Source organism: Pyxicephalus adspersus, chromosome 4 (genome assembly GCF_032062135.1).
Source record: "Pyxicephalus adspersus chromosome 4, UCB_Pads_2.0, whole genome shotgun sequence".
Taxonomy (NCBI): Eukaryota; Metazoa; Chordata; class Amphibia; order Anura; family Pyxicephalidae; genus Pyxicephalus; species Pyxicephalus adspersus.
The window spans coordinates 49,199,202-49,226,220 of NC_092861.1; the positions used below are offsets into that span (position 1 = coordinate 49,199,202).

Consider the following 27,019-nt stretch of genomic DNA (forward strand, 5'->3'; position numbering starts at 1 on the left):
ATCTGGCAGATTTTAGTAAAATTTCTGGCATATGGGATTGTTTGTGGATAAGTAATTGAGAAAAGGTTCTGTGCATGGAAAATATTAGCAAACTGAAACCCAAACGCTATATTTTATGTGTTTGTTCAAAATGAAGATAAAAGCTAAACCGTTACAATTATAGGGTTAGAGCTATTATTTTCTTTCCATCGAAAGAAAGTAATTTACAATAGTTACATGGGAAGCCCTTCTACCCAGCTGGGAGCAGGCCTCACAGTACTGTGATCTTTCTTTTGTTTCATGATGATGGAATTATGTTTTTTTTTTATAGTGACCTATATTAAATGTTATCACTGTCCTACAGAAGGCCAGGCATATGAAAAATATTACCTTATGTGTACATCGTTCAGTTACAGCTGCTGCTACTACTACATAACATTAATAATATAACATTAATATTACCATACTAACCATAAAAACAACCTAAAATTGAAAATTTACGTTTTTAAAGATTGATGGTAAATACTTTTGAAGAAGCCGGATTTGGTTTTTAATTTAATATACCTGAAAGCTCCTTAAATAAATAGAAACATACACAAATACTGATAGGATTCATAAAATCACATCTACTGATTGTAATTAGATATAAAACACATGTATACTTGCTGGGGCTAGGGTGATAATTGTAGATCTAGAATGTAGGTTTTATTATTTGGTTTTCACTGACCTCTACTGGACAAGCTGTATATTGCTGCTCATAGTTATTTTTCCCATATTCTGTTCACTTCTGTGTAGTTTATTTACTACCAATTTTAAAATAAAAGTCAGATACTGTGGTTTACGATTCTTCATGTAAATAACCACTGCCTCCGGGAAGATGCTACTAGTAGCACCTTTCTTTGCCTACAGCAGCCCCATAAGAATGAGTGGAGGTGGCAGCAGGAGGTACAGTACAGCTCGCTACTGCCTGGTATCAAATCTTTTGATGCTGGTTCTTTAAGACCAAGTGGCGAGCGAGATGCCAGCTTCTAGGAGCTACACGGGATCACCTGATCCTTCTGTAGGTCTGAACCTAGCCTTAAATTCACAGTACAGATATATGTGGAAACTGTTTTAGCTATGATTAGTTATTTGATCCTAAAAGTTTTCTAATTCTGCCAATAATGCCAAATATTTAAGCAAAAATACTGCTACATTCACTGACCTCTTCCAAATTAGCCTTAGACTATGTTATTGGAATATGACAATGAAATTATGAATCCTTTTTATTTCTGTAATGAGACTGTAGCAATGATACATAGTCCATTCCCTGATTCATATTTCTCCAAATAGAAACACTTTGCTGCCACAAAACTTTGTGCCTATGTGTTACTAATATATGTAAATATAGTTTCTAGCAAGCAATTTAGTATAATTTGTGCAAATGTAAACACAAAAGTGAAATTTAGATCTAGGTAACTCAGAACCTATCCGGGACTTTTTGTTTTGGATTAAAAGGAGAAGATATGGAATTTACAGCGCTGCGTAATATGTTGGCGCTATATAAATCCTGTTTATTATTAATAATAATAATAATAATAATAATTCACTTCTAGTATTAGTGGCACGCAGGATACTTATATTGCAATAGGAAGTACTTTAGTTACATTATTTCACAAGAAAAATTAACTAAAGAATGAGTGGCAGGTAAAGGGCTCCACAATTCAAGGGGGGATTTCAACTGTGTATTTGTTGTATCTTTTTTCATAAGATTATGATTTTCATTTTTAACTATTTTTACACCTCTTGGGTCCATGGATGAGGGAAAAAACATGCTTGAAGGTGTCCCTGTAAGGTGGAAATGGGGCTTAAACGTTTAGGCTTTGTAACTTCTCTAACACATAGTTGATGATTTTTTTTTTTAGCACTGACCACCACCTTCCCCACTTCAAAATCCAACTATATTATGCTTTAGGAAATTTGCAGAGTGCGGTTGAAATGCCATGGCAGATATTGTGGCATAAAACCTCCTGCAATCACAGCCACTTCCTCACCTGCTGCTTGTGTGACTTTCTTTCTATCATGTAATGCCTGTCCACGTTTTTGTTAACAACTGTACACCGTGGATGAATTGCAGCAAATAGATGCAATGTGTATTAGCAGTATGATTTTCTTTTCTGACAGGGTTATACACAATTTTTAGGGTCAGTTCAGACTTGCAGATGACAGCAGCATTCTGCAGACTTAACCACGTTACCAGTTGCTCCAGTTCAGCCGAATGGGAAAGGTTAGGAAACATTTTGTGAACACTGTTGTGACTGCAGTTGTGGTTGATCACGACACAGTGTTTGAAAATGAAAAGTTGATTCAGGGTGCACAGTTGCTTTTCCTCCTCTGGATTTGCACCGTAACACAAATGCATTAACCTGGAGTGCAGTTTGCTGCTGCTAGGCACATAGCAGAAGTTTGTTGTGCACTTAGGAGTAGCTAACATTGCGTTTTTTCCATCACAAATGTGAAAGGGGCCTTAGTTTTCCAAAAATGTTTTGTAATAAAATAAATGTAGCATGGGGTACTGACCAAGGCTGTTTTCTGTTGCAGAATATGAACCAGAAGTGAAGAAGACACATGAGGTGCTTTCGGGAATTGAGAAATTAACAGTGAGTTTTTGTTTTTTTAATGGTACATTTGTTACAACAGTTAGTACACTACCCTACTTATATAATTATTTCACTAATTTGTATTGTACCAGCATATTTTACATTGCTTTGCACCAAACATTTAAAAATGGCATTACCTGGTGAAACAAACACCCCTACTATACACGTCTGTTTTCTGCACAATTCCTATTTCTTTATAACCCTTCTGCTTCCAGTCTGCTAACTGGACAAAGATCTGCATCATAAAGCTGAACCCACAAATTGTTATCATCCTGGATGTGCATCAAGGCAGCACGGAGTAAATCAATGGGCTGGCTGAGTAAAGCTACAACTTTACAACTTTTTGTAAACATATGGTGTTCTCCTTTAACTTGCTTTTCCAAATCTAATCTTTCTACCACTAACAGTATATCTATATGCTGAGTATTGACCAAGGATCTCTGTGCTGAAAGAATACAGTTTAATTGGCAAAGCAATGCTGGTAACCTTGTACCTGTAAAAATTTCTACAATCCAATTTATATATTAATATTTGAGCAGTGTAAGAAGTGAAATTTTAGCAAAATTCTAGAATTTTTTTAAAGGTTCTGAACAACTTTAGTTACAAACAGGTAGCAGCAAATCTTTACAGAGTAACTTTACATACAGTCCTGGTAGGCAAATATACTTATTTGGCCATCAAAGAGTATGTATGTGAATGTGAAAATGCACCTACAAATGGCTAAACTGTTTTGGGAAATTAGAGTAATATTTAGTTTTACAAACACAAGTATATACACATACATATATAGGCATACACACTTGCAGATGCACCTTCATATAGCAGTGTTATGTCCCCTACGTTCCCTATTTTTAAGTCTCCTATATGCATTTGAATGAGTTTTAACTACAGTTGATGTAATGGACTGTAAATATAAATAGCCAGGAAGTAATCAGCTATGTAAGGTTTAATTTTGCTCACAAACAGTACGTCAAAGCCAATTAAATATTTTAGTAGGTCTTTGTTTATGCTCATTGCCCTTATCTAGATGCAGCATCTTATTAGTCCAGTTCTCTATTTCCTCTTTATAAATGATTTATGTCTTCATGATCACCACATTAATGTAATTAAGATGAACAGCCCCTTCTTAAGTGTGAAAGACCAGAATTTCTTATTTATTTTTTCAATTTGAAATGGAGAACCAAGATAATACGCAGATTGGAATTTGCATTATTTTAAGTGGACCTAATCATTTTCCAGTGTACAGCTGCTTTTTTAATGCAGAAATATTACTGGCTTTCATCATCTAGTAAAAAAGCCTGAAATGGCACAACACTCCCAAATACAAGAGCCACAATAAGCGGGAGGCTGGGTTCCTGGAGCAAAAGGGTACCTCTACAAAGGAGTTCTTTGCACTTTTTATTTGTAAAATCTCTGCATAGTTAGGTTAAGATGGCTAAAATTTGGGAAGAAAATCTGGATTACGGACAGCTGAGTAAACATAGGTACAGTCATCACAAAGCATCTAGCAATTAGTAATTCAGGACTGTTAGAGGCCTGCTCTTTGGAGAATCAATTATCACAATGATCAAAATGACTGAGGCCATGGAATAGCTTGTTTCCCCAGACACCATCTTCATGTACTATATGTATTTCTCCTTGAATTATGTGGGACTCCTGCACACTAAAACACCAGTTAATGGTGAATACATCTCATTTACATTGTAAGCTACTGAACGAAATAATCAGTGTTACCTGTAGAGAAGATCATAAGCATGTAGTATATAAATGAGCTTAGCATGCTGGAATCCTCTTTACAGAAACTAGACACCTAGACAACCCATGGTTGGCAGATAAGACTGCAATTAAATTCTGTCATTGTGATCACTGGTTTAGATGGATCCAGTGCAATAATTCTGTTCCAATCTCTACATATTTGCTAATCATATACTGCTATTACTAGTGGCAACCCTCCCAGTAATGTTAGTCTAAAACAAAGAATTACTAGGTGTAAATTCCCTAAAAATAAAAAATTAATAATATTAAATATAAACTGATTGTGAAGGGAAGTCATTTCCCTTTCCACCTCCTTGATTAATGTAGGGTAGTTTACAGACGCTTTACATGATATCATTGTTTGTTTATTTTTTTAAATAGAGCAATTTCCTTCTTTTTTCCTTTCATACAGGTTTCTAATATCCAATCAAAAACAGCTTTAGTGGCATGGTCTCCTGGCTATCAAAACGGAGAGAAATCCAGTAATGGCCTTTCATATTCTTGTAGCTATGAGGTTGCATTATCAGACAAAGGGAGAGATGGAAAGTACAAGATTATTTACAGGTAGGTGATAAACTCCACTGTAAAAATATGTTAGGTAACCGTTATATGGGTGAATAATTCTATCTATAAAAGTAATTAGTAAGTTAAGAGCACACACTGTATGCGCGTGAAGGCTGAGCACACTTTGAACTTCCAAGTTATCAGCTAAAACCTGCTCCTCCTAGTTTGTTTGCTTTGCATACCTTTCTTTTCAGGCAGTTTAAAGTATACCTAAGTGTCATTAAGGGATGTGCTCTATATATCTAGTCTTAAATCTCATAAAAGCTTTCCTCTGTGTACTCCCCATAAACCTGCATTAGGAATGTTTTCATGTCCTGACCAGGCAGATGGATGAGCTTTACTCTATTACTTTGTCTGTTATATTGATGATAATGTTGTTGTATAGGGCAGAAACCCATATTAGCTGCCACCTTTTTATTGCTATTTCTTGATATGCCATTTGTCCTTGCAGTGGAGAAGAATTAGAATGTCATTTGAAAGACCTCAGGCCAGCAACAGATTACCATGTCAGGTGAGTTATAGTCTTTGTCTTTGGGGGCTGGAAAACAGCAACCTTCGTGATTTAAAGTGTAGTGTATAAAGCTCTGTCCCATGTTAGTAACAACTAGAAGCTAATCACACCTTTCCAAGCATAATAAATCATGCTAAAAACCTGTAATAAAGAAGGGGGAACAGAGTCATATTTCTACTGAAAACCATTTTATGAAACGCATATGGCTAAGTTTAGTATGCTTTTCTTATGCAGCTGATCCTGTGAAGATAGAAAAATGGCTGCCATATTTGCCAATGACTGTCATTCTGATCCTAGCTACAAAGCCAAAAGGTTTAGTTAACAGAAAAAAGTTTCTAAGGAGGGGTTTTAAATTTCTATGACTTTACTGGCTCCAGGCTTGGTTAAGGTCAGCAACTTTTTAGTTAGTAAATCCATGTTTGGGATCACAGAAACACACTTTCAAAAATCAATAGTGGGAACCCCCATATTTCTATACACACAAATTTGCCAGAAGTAAATAAAAGTAACTAAAATGATCCCTTCAAAAAAATTGAAATTCACAGTTTGTCTTGGCAGAATTTAAACCATGGGTATGAAACTGTTGTACACATCCCTGAGAGTTTCATAGTTTGTCACAACCTTTCCTACTTGTGATGTACAGCTTGGTAAATGGATAAATAAAACATTAAATCAAAAACAATATATAAGTATTTATTTTACTGACTACTAGCATGATATGTAATGCAAATATTGTTATCAGTAGTACAATATTTTTATGGATTGTTGCAAGCTCAAAGCAATTAGGTCAGTGTCCCTTGTCTTGGATAACACATATGTGGATTTGCCTGTTGTTTTATGGTACAGCTATTGTTTCCATTTACTTATTGCTAAAGCTGCATACACACATGCAATTATTGTCATTGGAAAGGATCTTTCATGATCCTTTCCAACGACTAAGGACGATGCATGAATGAGTGCTGTACATACAGCACAATTCTGCCCTATGGAGAGGGGAGGGGGAGAACAATGGAGCGGCACCCTGCCAGGTGCTCTTCTCCTTCCTTTGCATTTGGGTCGTTCCTTGTCCATCGTCCGTGGATCCTCTAGGGCAGTCATTCGGACGATGGACGCTGTACACACACCAGATTCTTGTCCGATATCGGCCCTGAGCCAATTATTGGGCGAGAAGCATTGGTCATGTGTACGTAGCTTAAGTGAATATAGTACATGGAATTACTCAATGTACTAGACATATTGCTAACTGATGCTGTTGTTGCTTTTAAAAGTACTGGTGTTAAATTCTTGATTTGGTCAATGTATAACAGACGATGTATGTTTTAGTACTTTTCATGCAAATGTAAAGAGTTAGGTTTTGTAGTTTATTTGGTACAGATATTTCTCATATACATGTGTTTTCACCTTAGGGTATATACAACCAACAAATCTCTAAAGGGATCCTGCTCAGAACCCATCACTTTTACCACTCATAGCTGTGCACCAGAATGTCCTTTCCCACCTAAGCTGTCTCACAGAACCAAAAGCTCCCTCACACTACAGTGGAAGGTAAGGTTAATTCACCTGCTGCTCTGTCATCTATGGAATCTTTTTGACCACACTCCTTACTGTAATGTTTATCCTTCTTCCAGCGTACCACTTGCAAAGTCTAGAGCAGAAGCCAGATTCATAACCTCTCTGTAATATATTCTGAGTACTTTCAAAGTGCGTGAAGGGAAAAAAAAACTTTTATATATTTTTTTTTATGTGCGTTTATTAAACCAAGGACATTAAATTAATTTGTCAATGGCAGATAGGAGATTTCACCTAGGCATAGTGATACAGGATGTTCTTATCTTACATAAATAGTAACATTGAATTTGTTATATTTTTGGGTTGTTGTGTAATTGTATAGCTGTTAAACATTTATATCCTGCAAAACCTGAATTTTAAAATATTTTTTGTACTAATTTTTTAGGCACCAGTAGATAATGGCTCAAAAATCACCAGTTACCTTTTACAGTGGGATGAGGTTTGTATTCACTCTTCTAATGTATAGTGTACATTGTAAACCCCATTTAATATTTTTCACAAATGTGCTCAGGTATTATTCTGCTTGGTACTGCAGGTGGAGAAATTATACATGTCGGTGTATCTACAACCTGTATTTATATAACAAATGAACACAGACGTTATTACACATGGGACACCAGTGATGGCACTCATTTGTCCAAAAGAACATGCTAATGTTTGTGCCACTCTGGGACTTGTGTTCTGAGTTAATTACAGACTGTATTTTCAATTCCAGAAAATCCAGGTTGGATACATTGATGCACATGCTTACAATTATCATATTGTTTTCTTGTATTTGCATTAAATATATAGTTAAATAATACAACTGAACAAGCCTTCTCTGACTTCAACATACAATTTTTTTCTGATATGTGCTGACTAATCTGTGGATAATCTGATTATGTACATGTATTGTATAGCTTCATAGTCGCCATTTACCTCTGCATACAGTTTGTATACAACGATCCATTTGAAATACTTTTTCCAATGCTTAAAAGTCTAAGGCTATGTACACATGTCCGATGATTCCCGTCCGATACGGTCGAGAATCTGACATGTGTACAAAGGTGGCCCAGGGTTGTACATAAATCCATCCTGACAGATCCATGAACGACAGATGCTGAACAACCGAAATAGAAGTGAAGGAAGGAGAGCACAGCGGTGTGACGCTCTCTTGTTCTCCTACAATTTGGGCAGGGTATAGTGCAGATCACTACATTCATTATCCCACTTTTCACTATTACATTTTATCATTGTCAACTGTGGGATACATGTCTGTATTTATTGCCATGTATCCTAATCCTGGTTACTTTTAGTACTGGTACTTTTTTCCCAGTTTTTGGTTGTTTGTAATACAATCACTATAGTTTACAGAGAGGTTTATGTTTTGTTTTTATCTGACCAAACTGATCTTCTCAGCCTTAAACATACAAAGGTAAAAAAGATTTATCTGCTGTAAAAAAAAAAAAAGATCAAGAAACGGCCCCTAAAGTCCTCATCTGCTCAGCTCATTAGAGAAAAACAGGATGTAAACATAGAGACTGCACGGCCAACCAATGAATTATGCAAGCATGAACGTAATTCTGGGTCAGAGGAGAGCAATCAATATGACCGCTCTTTCTGTTTTCTTTTCCTTGCATGGTGGGCCTTTTTTTTCACTTTGAAAACACTGATTTACAGCAGATTCACTGCCTCTACACTTAGAAAATACATGGCAGTTACAAATGCACAACTTCCTTTCCTTTGACTTTTTCAGCTTATTTTATTTAGATCATCAATCTATTCCAATGAATAAGAAACTAGTTATTAACAAAAACATGACAGGAAGTAAATTGTTCTCCTAACATTACAGATGTAACAATGTATGTTGATTGCAGTCTTCATTATCTCCTCCTCTTCTGTGTTTATTAAATTCATGCTCGTAAAACAGGTCATGTCTTTGGGGAAGGCATGCTGAGGTGTTTCAGGAAAACAAGATAATCCAGTGTACATGCATTAATTATATTCAAATATATATTAATACTACAGTAAGCTTTTGATGATCCTTATATGAAACATAGGATGAATAGATTGTTCAGTGTCGCTTTTATAATGAAGTTTTTGAAATGTGTTTTGTTAACAAAAGATGGAAATTATAAAATAGAGTTATATTTTACAATATTGTCCTTATAACATATAGAGGACCTACTCTAAAAATTCCTCAAAATTTGAAAAGGGTGGTGAGAATAGAGATCCCCTTATTGCTACATGGAGAGATTATGGAAAGTAGAAACCTCTTTTACCTGATTTTATAATACATAGGCTTTCATGGAATACGTCTTCCTAAAAGTCTTCATAATGCACCAGTATTCATATTTCACTGGTCAGATACCATAGTGAGAAAGAAATATTTGTATTTTAGCCGAAGTAATGTTAGTGGAAATAACATTTGTGCGTGCATTTGATTTCAAAGCAAATATATTTTACACCACAGTTTGTCATGTTATGACAAGCCGTATGAATACAGAAAAGTCTATAGGGCACATTTTTAAAGACAACATTACTGTATAAATTACTACCTTTAATGGTAACTACTATTTCCAAGTGTGTCACATGAAATATATAAACTTTATAATGTTTTGAGTTTTTCAACTTTTAACTATTTTGTTAACCATTTATATAAGCAAATAATAAAAATACAAAATTTGGTAATCTTTATTAAAGTGATACTTAATGTATATTAAGTCCTTCTGTTGGCAATGTCCCTACCAATGTATGTTACCATAAATATGAGGTATTTATATATTGGGTAAACTGATCATCAAAACTTCAGCTATCTTGATTTTTACCGCCTGTCTTTACCTGTAAACCTAGCTGGATGACCTACTCAGGGAGGATACAGAAAAGTATTTGTCATATAAAAATCTTTTTAAATTTGTTTTTCTTCTTAGGGAAAAAGAAACAGTGTGTTCAGAGAATGTTATACAGGAATCCAAAGGCACTGTAAGCTTACAAAACTGTGCCCAGCCATGGGATACACATTTAGGGTGGCAGCACGCAATGATATTGGGAAAAGGTGAGTCTTGTGATTTAAACAAAGCTGGTTGGTTGCCATTGGTTCATAGACTTTGCATGTTATCTTTTCTCTTTGTATGTTTAAATTATAATATTTTAAAAAGTTGCATAAAAGAGAATAATAAAGTGGTTTTAGCTAAAACTTTTAGTTCTTCTGCATAACAGGATAATTATCGAGGAAGAAAGAAATATTCTGTTTGATATTGATTACTATTTATTTTTTTGTTTAAATATTTACGTTTTTTAATGGTTTACAGTACATTTTAGGATTATACGCTGTAGGTTGGTAAAGGAGAAATGACATGTTAGTAAATTAAAACTGATGCATAGTAAAGTAATATAAAATTCACTTATAGTAAACATTGGATCAGTTGGTGTACAATTTTTAAAAAGTGTTTATAAATTTTGGATATAGTGGTTAGGGGTTAGACCTTGTTCTTTTCTATGTTCCCAATGGGGCAACTATCTCCTCATTTGCCCTGGTAGGGGACATTGCTCCAACCTAACACCTTACAAGGTGAGACGTTCACTTTGAAGAAAGTTCTTCCATTTCCTGTTGCATCTCCAGGACAGAGAAAAATCAAGGCAAGTGAAGAGAAAAAAAAAACTAATAGGAGGTTTATCGTTTCCCTACTTTATCCAAAGCTTATTAATAATAAAAATGCATACATAAAAAAAACACCTCTCAGAAGTGCTATATCGGCCGTGTGAGCAACTTACTTAGATTGACAAAGCATCTATCGTGCTGCTAGCTGGAGCCATGTGCTCTGTATTCTGGATCCGCCTGCTTAAAATACAGATTGCCATGTTTCTCAATTTTAAATCCAGAAGTAAATAATTTTAGGGCAGAAAGAAATTACAATTGCAAATTTGGATATCTAGATTTTATCAGACAAGCATGGCAGTCTTTCATTATACACAGTGCTCCCTTAAACTAAATGAGAATTAGTTTGGGGTTACATGGACTTTAAGTAAATATGCCAGTTTTCTACATTTACTTTAAGCTGGAGTATTTTTCAGTTGATCAGTTCTTAGTAACAAATATAGAACAAGAAAGGATTCATCTGGTAGAAGTTTATTTTTCCATGTAATTAAATATTAATATGCCAGTCAAGAAAGTGTGTGCTCCTTTCACTTAACTTTTTTTTGGAAAAGGTAGATACCTTTATTAAAATGTATGTTTACATATCTATCTAAGCTTAAATCTGTGTTAACCAACATAATTGAATAAATTGTTTACATAGCATGGAACACTGCTCCATCATAGTAAACAGCTTGCTCATTGAGGTGTCTGTTTATTCACAGCGAGTACAGCCAAGAGGTTGTGTACTACACATCAGGCATTATCCCTCAGACGCCCTCCACACCTAAATTTATTAGAGCTGGAATTACGTGGATAACGTTGCATTGGATGAGGCCAGAGGGATGTTTCCCAGAAGAAGTTATTTCATACACGTTGGAGATTCAAGAGGATACCGTACGTTTCTTGCTTTTATTGTTTCCTGTACTCGTGACACTAGAGAAGTGACGGACTTATCAAACTCTTGCCTCAGTAAATGGCAGTCTCTATTTTAGGCTGATAAGCTTATAAAGAAAAACAAAATCCCCTTACCTTTAAAGATAACACATATGGCAGGCTTATCTATTGCCTGTGGGTACAGCTTACCAGTTTATGACATACCATAGAAAGCTTCTTTTAGACATGGCTTCCTATTTACCAACAGCCTGTAACTTGTATGTAGTTGTTTATGTTGTATGTTAAGGCTAATCCCGTTAAAAATACAATAAAAAAAAACATGGATAGCACATTACTGTCTTCTAGAGCCCAGTCTTAAAATGACTCTGTACTTGGTGGACAGAAAGCAAGCTAAAGTATAGATGGCTATGTAGGTACCATAAGTTACCTGCACATGTTCTTGTTGACCTCCCAGGGCCCCAAAATACATGCGAGTGTTTGAATTTTCTAAAAGTCATCACTCCTATAGGTTACTTATGTGTCTGCATTAAGGCCTCATAGTTGGCTATAATAGAAGTGAACACTCTGGGCAGCAAGGTGCAATCTTTGGGTGTCCCATAGCTGAAAGTACTGTTTTTTCTTTGGGGCTTTATTAATTGATTGATAGTTGGAGTTGTAGCACTGCAGAGTTTACCTTTGTATTATTGCTTACTATAGAGTCTCCTAAAAATAATGCTAAATGAAAGGATTGCTCCAATGGAATCTAAATGTGGACATTGTTCTTTAATTCTTGGAATCTGGCAAAATGATCAGCTATGCATTGTAAGATAATATTTAGCTATTTGTATTGTTTATATAAGAACAAGATTATAAGTTTAAGATGCCAATCTTCTTATCCTAAATATGTGAATGCCTTTAGTTTAATCAACACTCTCTGTCAAAGATACATTTACTGATTTGAATTACTACTACCAGTCAAAACAAGTAAGTTCGCATTCTAGATTTGCTACTTTCAAGTTATAATATTGAATACTTAGCAAGTATCAATGCTAATCACTGACCACACTGTAGCAGCTTAAATAATACAATAGTCTTCAGCAGATTTCTTTTATAGACATAATTAATATTTTGTATTGAATTCATTTTACACTTTCAGCTTATAAAAATGAGTGATGTTAACATAATGTTTCATCACCAGTAACAACCAAGGACTCATCAGCTCCAAGGGCTGCAGTTGTGTCAGTCTTCCAGAAAAACATAATTGTGGCACAGTATTGAATTTTTGTTTGCACGTGCATATGGTATTGTAAAGGTGTTCTATAATGTTATTTAGGTAACCACTCCTTTCCTCCGTCTTAATGTCCTTCTGTTTACCAGCATCCTTTATTCGTGCTATTCTTCATCCCTGTTTGTCTATCTTCTGTCTGTTCTTTATTGCCTCCCGTTTTACCATCTGTTACCTGATTAGCACTCTTACACTCTGAATCAAATGTGAAAAATCCCTGCCTTGACTTTCTGCATCTTTTGTTATTTTATGATTTTAGGACAGTGTATTTCAACCTGCGTACACTGGAGAAGAATTAACATGTACTGTGAATAATCTCCAAAGAAGCACACAATACAAATTTAGGGTAAACCTCAATTGCTACTATTTGCCAGCAGGGGGTGATGTTCTGTTCATTTTCTTCTATGCTGTAAATGTGTTAGATCTTGCTTATTTCAAGGAGCCCAGTTATCAGCTCTCTTATATACAGATAATAAATGTTATAATTATTGGCATCATGATTTCTGAATAAAGACCAGTACTCCCTCAAAAACAGGCCAGATTACAAGAATGCTACAAAAAAACTGAAATTCGTTATACTTTGTTTCCTGTTTTTAGATATTGTTAAATAAGTCACTTTAAAATTACATTATTAGCACTAGCTTAAAGGGAAATAATAGATCTAAAGAACTAAATAACTCGTTCAATGCATTCATACTGAAAAGGCTGTGTCTACTGCAATTCACACAAGTTTAAGTGGCTTCCCCTTATATTTGGCCTGGTTGAAAGGCACAATGATTTATGAAGAAAACACATTGCTCAAGTCACATGTAAATAAAAATGTCTGTTATACATGCTCCCCAGCTCTTTGCAATATGATCATCATTACATATTAAGGCTTCATATGTGAACATTAAACTAGACCAAACAGTTCACCAATGACTTATTTTGTATTTGTATACATTGTTGTTCTGTATGTAATAACATTTTAGAAAAAATGGGCTTCTAAGTAAATGGCATTTTCATATGACAATGATATTTATGTCAAGAAAACAGAACAATGTGGAAGGTTTTGGGCTTGATTCAGTCTTCGCTCTTTAGTAAATGTGTGTATACTTTCTTTTATTATAGTTATTTATTTTAAGAAAACTGCTTTAAGAAAATGTTCATTACAAACTTTTTAACTAAAATTTGAAAAAAAAATGTGTTTAAACTAATTATCCTCGGTTTTCCTTGTTACAGCTTATTGCCTCCAATGTTGAAGGAAGTAGTAGTCCAAGTGAAGTACTGGTCTGCACAACAAGTCCAGATCGGCCTGGACCCCCTTCTCGACCTGTAATAACGGGCGCCGTCACTGCGCATGCCTTCACTGTTCAGTGGGGTAAGTATGGTATTGAATGAATTGTTATTTTTTCAACACCCTTATTTATGAATTCTGCTCTGGTATAAACAAGTGAATGTATAAGTTAATGTAGCATTTAAAGTTTTTTTGTGTTTGTTGCAATAGCTCCAGCAATATCTCTTCTATAGTTCTTTAACAATAAATAGAACTGCACATTGATAAAGACGAATGTGGCATTTTAATAAATGTCTGTTACTGCACGGGATGTCTCTGGTGAAATGAATGGAATAGGGTCTCATTGGTATTCAGACAGACACCATTCTTATCATGCTCATAGATAAGACAAGCACAATCATTTTATGGTGGATTGACATTCTGGTTTGGAGAGCAATTCTATTCTAAAAAAAAATGAAATGGTAAAATAAATAAATTTATAAAGAAAGGTTTAAATTGCAAGTTATTTGTCTTTTTTCAAGTACGACTTGTGCTAAAATTTTACAAACAGTTTTAAATGTTCAAAGCATTTGCTTAAGATCAAGGGTGCATTTTGCCTGCATAGGCCCACATTCACCATTCTTTTTCCAAACAAAACCCTTTGGTGTTTTTGAAATGCTGGCTGTTACATGTGCAGTAATCCTGTGATAAAAGTGATAAAAAAATGCAGTGTGGGCATATGATGGAAGTCTTTAGATTTCCAAGTTAGGGGTGCCAAATATCTCTGGCACTCATATTGGTGCAATAGACAAATTCATAAAACAACCAGCCACACAAAGCTTTGAACTTTGAATCCTTTGGCAGAATATTGTCATAGGCGATCATAGAAGAAAAAAGTCAATCACAAATAAACCTGCATGTCTTGTAATTTTCAGTAAAGCCATACATCCCTCATATTCCAACTGCGAAGACTGAATTAATTTCATGTCCTGTCACTCCCTACATAAAGATACCAAAATATGTGCTTGGCTGTGTTTTACTTAATTTCCTTGTTTAAAACGATCACAGATTGGATTCAGACCAATGCTCCATTCTAATAAAATAAATGTTGGTTAGAAGTATTTTTTACAATATCACTACTAGCTTAGCAATGGTTAAGATTAGATTTATTTCACCAAGGAAGAGGACAGCGCTGCTTGTAAGCTTAAAATGACACGTAAAAATCAAAAGGGGGTATCATGTTTTTTAAGTCCCTGTTGTATGATACGATATACAACAAGTCACCCCTAGAGGGGTAGATGCCAACCCCGAAAAAATGTATCAAAAATACAGGATAAGACAGACAGAGGGGCTATTATAGGTCTTTATTGCCTATAAAAAAAAACCCTCTGTTTGTCTTGTGCTTTACTTTTAAAAATGGCATGGGTAAAATAAAAGGTACATTGGCCCCTTACAAAGTTAAAGAATTTGTACAATGACTTAAAAATTACTTTATAAAGCTTTGTGTATTATGTCAGGGCTATTTACATACAAGATAATAAAAATTTCTTGAATCATGCCTTCCTTTGCTGTTGCCTATGAACACTTTTTAGTATAACATTTTTGCTTATAGCAGAAATGTCTAGCTTTTCAAATATGTAGGGCTTTCCTAAGATTATCTTTTCTATCTATCTAATGTTCAGAAAGAGCTGAACTTCAAATCAATGTGCTTCTTTCAGATGCTCCTGAGGACAATGGTGGCTCAGAAATACTGAAATACCTTTTGGAGATTTCTGAAGGGACGTTTGAAGGTGTGTTTTACTGCAGGGACTCCAATTATACTTCTAGTAACATTTTTCAGGTACAGGTATATTGTATTTATCAAGAATAGACAAGGGACAAAGAAAAAAAACAGCTTTATACATTGTTTGAAATATAATCTGGTAGTGTGCAAAGTATGCAATCAAGGTAGATGTCAAAGATGTTTATGAACTACAGTCCTATGTTCTTTTATTAGACAAGTGAATTTATTTTTAAAGCTACATGTGGACATGAGCAACAATGTGTAAATGAGCTTATGTGTGATGACTGTATTTCTACTTAACATGGGGAAAAAACTGTGCCATGGTGCTTTACAGGGAAATGCCACTGCATTGACTCTGCGGCAAAGGGGCACAGGCCTATTGTTACTAATGATAAATCTGCTGCTGCCTTTATTAGACTTACTCTGTACAATAATAATATTTAAACAGATTCTAGCAATCCAATCCTAACACACTTCCAAGCTTTTTGCACTATAAACTGAAGTTTTGAAGGAATGTTGAAGGAATTTATTTCCAACAAGGTAGAAAAGATTACAATACATTTGTTTTTAGTATTTTATTAAGGATCTGTAAATCTAAATATTTTGCACTTAATTACTGCAAATAGGTGTACTCCAGGTCTACCTTCATGTCTATTTGTTATCTGAATGTCAAATAGACTAGGCATATAGCCCCAAATTTCACATTAGCTGCATACTAAAACATAAGTGGACATATTTTTTAAATAATAATGCTATAATGCAAGACAACAAAAAAATTACAACATTTAGGGTTATTGTAATTCAATAACTTTTGGTGATTTTAAATTAAAATATCAACTGCTATATTTTATTTTAAATAGATGTAAAGCTATCTGAATTGTCAGCTTTGGGAATATAGAGAAGTGCTGGCTTATCTGAGATCATTTAAGTTAAAGAGCTGCTTCATGGGCAGTATATATTCATTTTTACTCATTAATTTAAAAGCGCAGTAAAGAACAGGGTGATGTCAGGGAGCATTGCACAAACAGAAGAGAATCAGTATTGTCAGAATTGAATACTGAGTGATAGTCACTTCTACCAATTACACTGTTACTATTGCTAGTGCACCACTAATGAATTCCTAGAAACAGGTCATCAGGAGTCTGTTCTCTGTTTAGGTTTTACTTCATGGAAAATAAAATTAAATGTAAACTGAACAGAGCAGAAAGACGTGCTTTATCAATGGATATGTGGATGTTGCTATTAAATACTGCCTTACTGAAATTAATGTGAGGAATGTCATCTTGTGCTTTGGATGTTTTGATATGTCTAGTTAGAAACCAATTAATTACAAAATGTGCTGGGCAGTTTTAAAGAGAGAAAGAGACAAAGACAAAAGCTTTATCAATCATCATTCTTCCATTTTACTTGACAAATGGTGAATTTTAGCCTTTTTTTTATGTCAGTCCAAATGACTCCGGTTTGCTTGTTAACTGTGTCCTAGCCTATATTAACGCTATTTAGGGTATTTTAGAGAAAAAAAAAATCTCTTTAGGTGCTTTTAAATTTACACACAAAGGGTTTCCACTCCTTTATTCTTTTTTCTGACTTAAGAGCACAACTGTACTAACATAGTATTTAAAGAAAAATAAATCTAGTTGTGTTGACAGAAAGATTTTGGCATAACGTTGAAGGATGTGGTATACTTACAGATTTTGACACACTTAGCACTGGGTGTGCTTTCCTTTAGTGATGTGAGATTCTATGCTCCATCCTGTCACTACTTTTGCCATATCCTAATCAGACATTTCAGGGTCCAACATTTTTTTTGCATTGCACATTTGATGGGTACTATTCATCCTACCTAGTCATTTGCGTTGGAATTATGTTTTTCAGGCACCTGACTCCTTATTGTATCTCACAGACACCTAAGTAAGAAGCAAAATGTAATTTTGTACAATGACGGTGTTCATTTACTGTACATCTATGGAGAGCAGCAAGTTTACCCTTGGGGGTTTCCTCCTGTTCTGGACTGCTGACACTTGTCCTTTTATTTTCTATGGTTTAGGTATACTTTAGGCTCAATAAGCAACAAAATTGGGCAAATACATTGGCTAATAGCAGACACCAGTTGAGTGATCTCTTGCTTGCTTGTTTGCTTTCAAACATCACAATGACAATAAATAGACATAGAATAGTTTCCCTAAAAATCCTTTTTAAACCTTCAGGTATCCAAGCTACATTGCTAAACAGTCACTATAGTTGTGTAGACTGAAGGCAAATGTCCGTACAAAAATCTTAACTGACGATTTCCTGCTCTTTTAATACCTATATTTTTAAGTCATTTAACTCTGAAAAGAAATCCTTGATTTTTTACTAGGCCATGGCTGTCCCACTCTAGTCCTCAACAGCCAGGGTCCACACACATTACTGGTAAACTATGCCTGTTTCCATACTTTCTGCAACAAAGCTTTGTGTTGCCATGGCATAATCTCAGCAGTGTTTTACATTGTAATTATTGTTGCCCCCTATCCTCTGTTAATTTTAATGCCTAGTTATTGGAGTAATTGTATGATAATGATTCATTTTTACATGTATTTAGCATCGCAGTGGAAGGTGGCATATAGTGGATCTGAAACAGAATATACCTGCAATGACTTGAAGCCAGGCACTTTATACAAGCTCCGTGTGTGCTCTATCAGCACAGGGGGACACAGTCAGGTAGGCTGATCTCAGCATAATGTTTACTTTATTGTGACATTTGGTTTTGTATGATTTTGAGACACCAATGACCTAAACATGTTATCAAAGTGTACATTTTACCAGAAAATCATTGCATTATACATACAATGTATACCTAACATGTGAGTTGAAATTTGGCTTTGTATGATCCTTTAAATATTCTCAATTTCAGCACTTAGACTAGGTGAGAAAACACATGGGAGCCATTATGGTATGCTACTTGTACTGATAAAAACATGATATTAGGAGGGGGGAGAATAAACAGATAGTTCCATCAGCTTCATGCTGCTCCTTCACGGTCCAGTTGGCATGCTGAAGCAGGGAGAAGACACCATTGTATTTCTTATATAGTCTAAAAAAGTAACAGAGGTAATGCTGTATCATCTGCCCAGTTGTGGTATGTGTCAGGGTTGTGTAAATCTGAAAAATGGATTGACAGGATTCCCTTTGGTTATATTTATCCAAATGATGTGTTTTGCTTTTTTGCCTGGAATTCAGTTAAAGGTAACTACTTTATAAAATACAGTTCTGTTTTCCTGCAGCTAATCAATGGTTAACCTAAAAATTATAAAAGCCATCATGTACTTTCATTCTTCCTTTTTCAATGTTCACAAAAGGCCGAAGCTTATTGTTTGTCAATATTGATAACTAGTAAAATCATGTTCTGTGCTAAACAATACCCATAATGCCCTGTTCTCCTTGGAATTTAGTGACTAGTTTGCCTAAATGGTGTCTTTATCTGTTATGTAATCTCTAACAATGTTTTTTTTCACAGTGTTCTGAAAGTCAGCCTATTCGCACATTATGTGTAGCACCAGGTCCCTGTCAAGCACCAAGAGTGGTAGGCAATCCAAAGCACAAAGAAGTAAATTTACAATGGGGTAAATACCTGCAGGACTTCTATTTTACATTTTTTATTTTCTATGTGTTTATTATCTCCACAACATCTAGCGTCCCTTGGGTAGCCGGGTCTGGTCTTTTTATAGAGTGCCTAGACTTAAGTATTAACAGAAGCCACAAATAGAAGAACTAATAAACACTACTACTAAGCAAGGGAAATTAAAATTTGATTTTATACTGTTATATCAACCATTTAAAAAACCCCAGAAAGAAATGGGCACTTTTAAGACTCTCCATTTCCAAACTCCGATATGTGTATGTGCACTATCACCCAAATTTTGTCTAGGTACTGTAGGTGAGCAAAGCTGCGTGCATGTGTTCAATTTTTGTCACTTGAAACAATCTTCTAATTGGCAAAATCTTCCATGGAGGGGTGTCTATGTACAAATGAGTGGTTGACAGAAGAAGCAGTGCTGTACACAGGACTTGGCATGCATCTATGAATGACGTCGGGCCACCACTGTAAACATGTCAGATTCTCCCCTGAGACGAGCCTGACCATTTGTATCCGGTGAGAATCATCTGACATGTGTACATAGCCTAAAATTGTCATTTAATAAAATATTAACCTTTTTCATGTAACCTGTAAACATCTTTTTTTTATAAATCTCTGATAGCAGTTCCCAAATTTTAGGCAGGAATTATGCTAGCTTTATACTTGCTCTGATTTTTCTTCTATACCTTGGAGAGAATACAAGTAGATAGCCAAAAAAAATAATTTACTAAGAGGTAGGGCTGCACTATAATAATATTTAAAGAATGGGAATGACACACATGCTCAGTGTATAATTATTTTATTTAGGCCTCTAGGTTTGCTTTTTTATTTCATGTAATATTGGGACAAAATATTAAATAAAAGACAATGGACCTCCTCCCTCCTACTCTTTTACATATCTGTTTTTAAGGGCTTCTACTGTGTTTACACATTGTTGAACACCATGATTATATAGGAAAACACTGTGCTCCTTTATCATTCTTTTACTAAATTCCAGTTGTAGTAATTTTGCCATATTCATTTTTAATTAACATCCGGATACAATGCTAAGACATAAAGGTCAATGTGGCACTGTGGCTCATGTCCCAGTAGACCTTATTACATTTTTGAAACCTGTCACCTGTATAATTATACCATGCATTTTTTTCATTATAAAGTGTGATTTACATAAACACTATGCTTTCTCCCCAGATCCCCCTGTGATGGGATCAGAGTGTCAGGTATCAGAATACAGCTTAGAACTCGGTGTGCCTGGAGAACATACCACTGAGGTCTACCATGGAAGTGATTTGGAATGTACAGTTAGAGATCTGCTTCCTGGAAGCACTTATCAATTCAGAGTACGAGCCTTGAATGATGGAGGAGTAAGTGAATTTGTTTTATGAATAATGCAGATTCATGTGTCAGATATCATCTCTTATATTTTACCCAGTGGCATTATTATACACAGTTGTTACTTTGAATGGTTCATGATGTTTTTTTTTTCTGCATTTTTAACATGGACTTTTTATTCAGAAGATTTGTTACATCCAGATGTAAAAAAATGTTGATAAACCTGAAGTGTGAATTAAGGGAATGTAAATTTCACTTCTGGCACCTATAGTTTTGCCATAATATAAAAATGCATACTTGCTAATTATGGCAGACTTTCCTACCAAAGTACCTTCAGTCCTACAACAGCTGGGATGACCCTGGTTGCTTTGTTTTTGGTGATGTCTGCTAATAGTGGATCTTGAGTACAAATAGATTTTGAGATTTGGATTTCCCAAGATCAAAAATTATGAATGTATTGTATATTTATGAGGGTGATTATAGAGCAAACGCAAAGCATTGTATTATAGCATGCAATCTTATGTTTTCTAATGTTAAGGTGAAGCAATACCTGGCTTTGTTTTATGACCTAAGTTTTATATGAAACTACAATGAAAAACCATGTCTTTAAAAGTGATTAAACGTCATGTTTGAGCTACAGCATTATGCTGTAAAGCATAGTAACCTATAAGAATTCAATATTACATAATTGCAGTGAATACAGTTTCAAAGGCGTGCGCATGCGCACAGCGGACCGAATTGGCGGCTTGTTAATCCAGCTCCGCGCACCTCGGGCATATTGACCTCTCCAGCGTAGTGCAGACGCTAGCTACCAACTCACCGTATATCTTCTCGCCTTCCGGGGCATCCGAGGAGTCTCCAGAGATCATGAGTCTGTCGGGCAAGTCCGCAAAATGGTCTTACTAGACACCCAGGTCCCAGCGCGGCCTGTACACGAAGATTATGCCAGATCCTCCTGGTAATGACGACTTAGCCAGAGATCCCCTGGATGAATTATCGCTGACAGAGAGTAGCCAGCACCTATTCCCCTCTGACCTGTCTTCTGCAGAATTAGGTGAGCGCTTGCTTACTTGGCAAGATTAAAAAATTATAAGGGATGACATATCCCTGGCAAATAAAAAAACTTTCCTCAGTATTACTAAAGGAAATTAAAGATTTAGGACGCCGACCAGCGGCTCTGGAGGATCGTTTTGATGATGTGACAACAGTATTGCAGGGGCACGAGCAAGATAAGATAAGAGATAATCTCAGAATTAGAGGCATCCCGAAATTGTTATAGATCTCAATGGAGTGGTTACAGCATTACTTGGTGCTTTAGTACCTGACATTCCATCTGAACGTCTTGAAATGGATAGGATCTATAGGGCCTTATCTCGTAAACCTACTGAAGACCCCCCTGGGGATGTCATCATTAAATTTCATCATTACCGTACAAAAGAACTGATCCTACAAATGGCCCATACTAAAGATTCTCTAAGTTATCAAGATTTCACTTATCAAGTTTTTGCGGACCTAGCTCAATCCACCATTCAAAAACAGAGAGCCTTAAAGCCATATCTGCGTATTCTACAAGATAACAATGTGTCCCTATTCCGTGGTTACAGTGGCTGATTTGCGGAAATATCTTTTGGACTTATCCTTATGGATAGTGCTTCTCAATCTCCAAGATCACCACAAGCGATGCCTACTTCTGCCCGCCAAGCTGCGTCACCGAAGACATTCAATTCTCAGGAAGTGTCTCGTTCCAAGGCTTTAAAACACCTTCAATCCCAATCTTTTTGTAAAGTGGCTGATGGCTGAATTTTGATCCTCAGCTTTTTACAGCCTTTTTAGGATTTTATTTCTAACAGGCTTTATATGCCATACATTTGCCTATTTTGTTCTGTGCTAATTGCTTTAGTTGGTACTTTTTGATGTATGTTCCAGTTTATGATTTTGGGTGGTCAATGCCCTACTATTACCTTTGCCCAAGGTGATATATGTTTCCCTTATTTTCGCTGATCTTTGTGGTATTGTTTTTTTTTTGGAAACTAAGAATTAGCCATGATGCACTATGGTACCTCCCTTCACATGGACTTTCTATGTTTTTTCTATGTTTCAAAATCTTCATGTTTTTTTGTCAATGTCTTGGTGTTTTTTATTTTTTTAATTTTGTCTTCTTTTTATTCTCATGATATTTGTTTTTTGTTTTTTTTTCCCCATGTCCTGTTATCCACCACGTTGGTATATATTGTATTTTGTTTGTTGAGTGTTCCAGATGGCACTTAAGGTTGTAACTTTAAATGTCCAGGGAATGAATTCCCTTAATAAACAGTCTACTATCTTTAATTATCTGAGATCCCAAAAATTTAACATTGCATGTCTGCAGTAAACCCATATTTCTTCTATGTCTAAATTGAAATATTTACATCATTCTTATCCTCAATTTTATCAATCCAATGCCTTGGTTAAAAAAATGTGTGTTATTAGCAATACATAAAAAGACCCCCTTTATTTGCCATAAGCAAATTTCTGACCTGCAAGGTCGATATCTGATATTGGTCGGTTCTATTTTAGATAACAAAATAACCATATGTACTTATTATGCCCCTAACACGAAGCCGATACCTTTTTTCTCCTATTTGTTTACTATTGTAAACACTTATATACAGGGTACACTCTTTTTTGTTCTTTATTTAGTGATTTGGCAGTGACAGATGTATGGAGGGAATGTCATCCTGTGGCAAAGGATTTTATTTACTATTCCTACCCACATGACTCTCACTCTCGTATAGACCATATATTTGTTTCTAGAACTTTCCTACCACAGGTAACTGAATCTTGCATATTGACAGTGGCCTGGTTGGATCATGATCCAGTGCTTTTGGTGTGCAATTCATTTGTTTCTAGGTCTTCTTCTGGTAACTGGTGTTTGAATGTGATATGAGCAAGGCCTTCGATTCGATATCTTGACAATACTTAAGTTTAGTTTTGCATAAGTAGAATTTGGGTAAGGAATTTATTTCTTGGAATAATGCTAAATACTCTTGTCCTACGGCTTCAGTTAAGTACTGTGGTTATGCGTCCAAACCTTATGATATTGCTCGAGGCACTAGGCAGGGGTGTCCGTTATCCGTTACTTTTTGTACTGGCTTTGGAGCCCCTTGCATCAGTTATTAAACAGTGATGATGATTAGAGAGTGATGATATTCCAGGACTCCAAATATCACAATATGCCCATAAAATTTAATTATTTGCAGACGACATTTTGTTATATGTCACTTCTCCTCATGTTTCATTACCCTCAATATTAAAGATTCTCACTTGTTATGAAAATATTTTAGGGCTTAAAGGTATTTCTTCGAAGTCTTTGGCACTGAATATGTCATTATCTATGGCAGATTTGGAAGTCCTTCGAAACAGTTACCTTATCTAGGCATTCAGATTGTCGCTGATCATGTAGCGTTATATAAAGCTATTTATGTACCTTTAATTAAATCTCTTTGTGGCCTTTTGCAGTCTTGGAATATCAAGATGACTTTTTTGCCCAAACTCCTGTACCCAATGCAGATCTTCCCAATACGTTTTCCGTAAAGGATTTGCCAAACCCTTCAGAATAAAGCGTTGAGGTTTATTTGGAAGTCTGGGCTTTCTCGTATTAGTAAGCATGTCCTTTTTTGTCCTAAATTAGCGAGGGGTCTTGGAGTGCCTCATTTATATATGTACTACAAAGCATCCCAAATAGCCCCTCTTTTTTCTATTTATAACAAAGACTTTCCACTATGGGCTTTGATCGAAATGACCCTTGTTGATTCCAGCTCTGTAGTTAGTTTAATCTGGGGACTCCCGTCCCCTAGGTCTAAGACTATGAGCCCATTTCTGGTCCATATGTTACAGATCTGGGATTCAGTTAGGAATCAGGCAAAGCTTATTAGTGGACGTCGTCCACTGATAGGTATATTTGATAATCCCCTATTACGACTAGGTATTATTAATAAACTGGATTTTAGTTGGTGGATTTAACAGAATCTTACTACAGTTGGTTCTATGATCTCCGGCTTAGGGATACATTCTTTTTCTTATTTAAAAGAGAAATATGATATTCCTAACCAAGAACTTTTCTATTATCTACAAATTCTTTATAGTTTGTTTAAAAGGTTTCCGTTTCCTTTAACCATAAATATGTTGAAATGCATATGTAGAGATAAACCTGTTCTGGTAGGAGCTATCTCCTTTCTTTATACATCCATTGTTAGCACATGATTTATTAAACCTTTGATGTATTTGTCAGCATTGGAAAAGGAACTTTCTATCGTTTTCTCAGAAGAGGGTACCGCCACCTTGTCGCAGGCAAAAGTTCAAGGAACGTGGTTGTTTTAGAAAATTCTTATAAAGTCCCAATGAGATGATATCTCAATCCTGCTAGAATAGCACATGTAGTTCCCTCTTCGTCACCAAATTGCTTTGGAGGATGTAATGTGAAAGGCACTATGGGTCATATCTGGTGGCTTTGCCCTAAAGTATCTAGATTATGGATAAGGGTATACCACATGATTTATTCAGTATTGGGAATTAACTTCAACATGCTCTATTTTAGTGTCCTTTTACTAATGTTGATAGAAAACCCTTGTATTCTTATCACTCATATTTTTATGTCTACTAAACAAACTATCGCATCTGCATGGAAATCTTCGGGTTTTAAATTTTTTAGAAATTAAAAATCTAATCCATGGTACTATGGTTATTGAGAAAATCACAGCTATTGTTACCGATACTCATGACAAGTTTTTGGCAATCTGGCAACCTTGGTTGGATTATTATCTGCCTTCTCCGAGAACTCGTTCTCTCCTTCACAACAGGTCATCTCCTTTTTCTTTGACCTCCCTCTTTTTTTTTTTTTTTTTTTTCTTTTTAAACCATGTGTGTTTGTTTTTTTAATTGTCATTTTTTCTATTTTTGTTCTAGTGTTTTTATTATTTTATGCCAATGCTGTGAAGCTAACAGCTATCAGTGTTTATTTTGTAAAATGTTGGATTACTGTTTTTAAGGACTATATGTTCTTTTGACAATATATTTGTTGGCTTTTTTATTTGTATGTTCTTTATCATCTTAATAAAAACCTTTGTAAAAGAATACAGTTTCAATGAATTGATATGCCTTATTCTCTTTAACAGTCAGTTGTTTGCATGCACAGTGCTTTATCTTTCCATTTAAAAACCCTTACCTGAACCCTGTAGCAATAATTTATTATAATAAAGGTGACAGCAAATATGTGAAAACCTTTTGGTATGCATTAGAGAGAATGCACTAGATAAAATGCTTTTCAATTTTGTGTTTTTTTTTAAACATATGATAAATCCATAACCATAGCTTTTAGCAATCCTTTTAATTAATCAGTGAATGGAACTCACTTATATATTTTTTTTTAGTATGGACCTTATTCAGACACTACAGAAGTCACGACTGCAGCAGGACCACCCGCTCAGTGCAGGCCTCCAGTTCTGACATTCCTCTCTGACACATGTGTACATATAAACTGGGAGGTAAGATAAGTGTGTGCCTTTATAAGAAAATGTTGGTGTCGTCAGAAATCCAGCCCCTTATTGAAGCCCTCCCTTTACAATGTTATTACTGATGACACAGAAGGTAAATCATTGCTATGACTTAACATATGCTCAGGATATTTGTCGGCCTTTCATTTAGCATTTTGACAATGCAGCCATGTTTGGAAACTCTGTTAAAGTTCCTGCAGAGCCTGTAAATCAGAACTCAAATTAGCAGAAGGAGAAACTGAGCTTGGAGCTGGTTAGTTGAACTGCAGTATAAGTAGTAAGATGATAAGAGGAAAGAGCAGGGATAGTTAGGGCATGCCTGCAAGTTTTTTGGAGCTGTGGTTTAAAATAGAACCAAACTTATTTTTTTGCTAACTGTTCTTGTTCAATTTTGTTTGCACACTTTTTCATGTTTGAAGCAATGGTAATGTTTTATGGCCAGGCTTAGTTTGAAGGTGTGATGTGCCGTTATTATAAATTCGACCGATTCAATACCATTATATACATTTATAATGTCAATGGCCCCTTACTATGATAGGCGTACTTACTGACTTATTAACCATGTGCATGAGCCAAGAAGGGGTGGCCAAGCTTAAATGTAAAGAATTGGTTGGAGCAATGCCTGCCTAAATGGCGCACCGTTTAGCCATATCCAGAGGCTTTTTAAGGCTAATGCAGGTATGTACAGTCACTTCTAGTTGTCTGTACTTT

General features: G+C 35.4%; 1 protein-coding gene across 1 annotated transcript in view; it reads left to right on the forward strand.

Moving 5' to 3' along the window:
* Window positions 1–27,019, forward strand: part of FNDC3B (fibronectin type III domain containing 3B) — a 176,960-nt gene that overhangs the window by 109,642 nt on the left and 40,299 nt on the right. Inside the window, exons 7-20 of the mRNA XM_072408114.1 lie at window positions 2,560–2,618; window positions 4,786–4,937; window positions 5,389–5,448; window positions 6,855–6,993; window positions 7,403–7,456; window positions 9,927–10,051; window positions 11,356–11,527; window positions 13,051–13,137; window positions 14,013–14,151; window positions 15,765–15,836; window positions 18,411–18,529; window positions 19,326–19,431; window positions 20,637–20,809; window positions 26,186–26,299. Coding sequence (XP_072264215.1) covers window positions 2,560–2,618; window positions 4,786–4,937; window positions 5,389–5,448; window positions 6,855–6,993; window positions 7,403–7,456; window positions 9,927–10,051; window positions 11,356–11,527; window positions 13,051–13,137; window positions 14,013–14,151; window positions 15,765–15,836; window positions 18,411–18,529; window positions 19,326–19,431; window positions 20,637–20,809; window positions 26,186–26,299 — 1,571 coding nt within the window. The remainder of the gene's footprint in view (window positions 1–2,559; window positions 2,619–4,785; window positions 4,938–5,388; window positions 5,449–6,854; window positions 6,994–7,402; window positions 7,457–9,926; window positions 10,052–11,355; window positions 11,528–13,050; window positions 13,138–14,012; window positions 14,152–15,764; window positions 15,837–18,410; window positions 18,530–19,325; window positions 19,432–20,636; window positions 20,810–26,185; window positions 26,300–27,019) is intronic.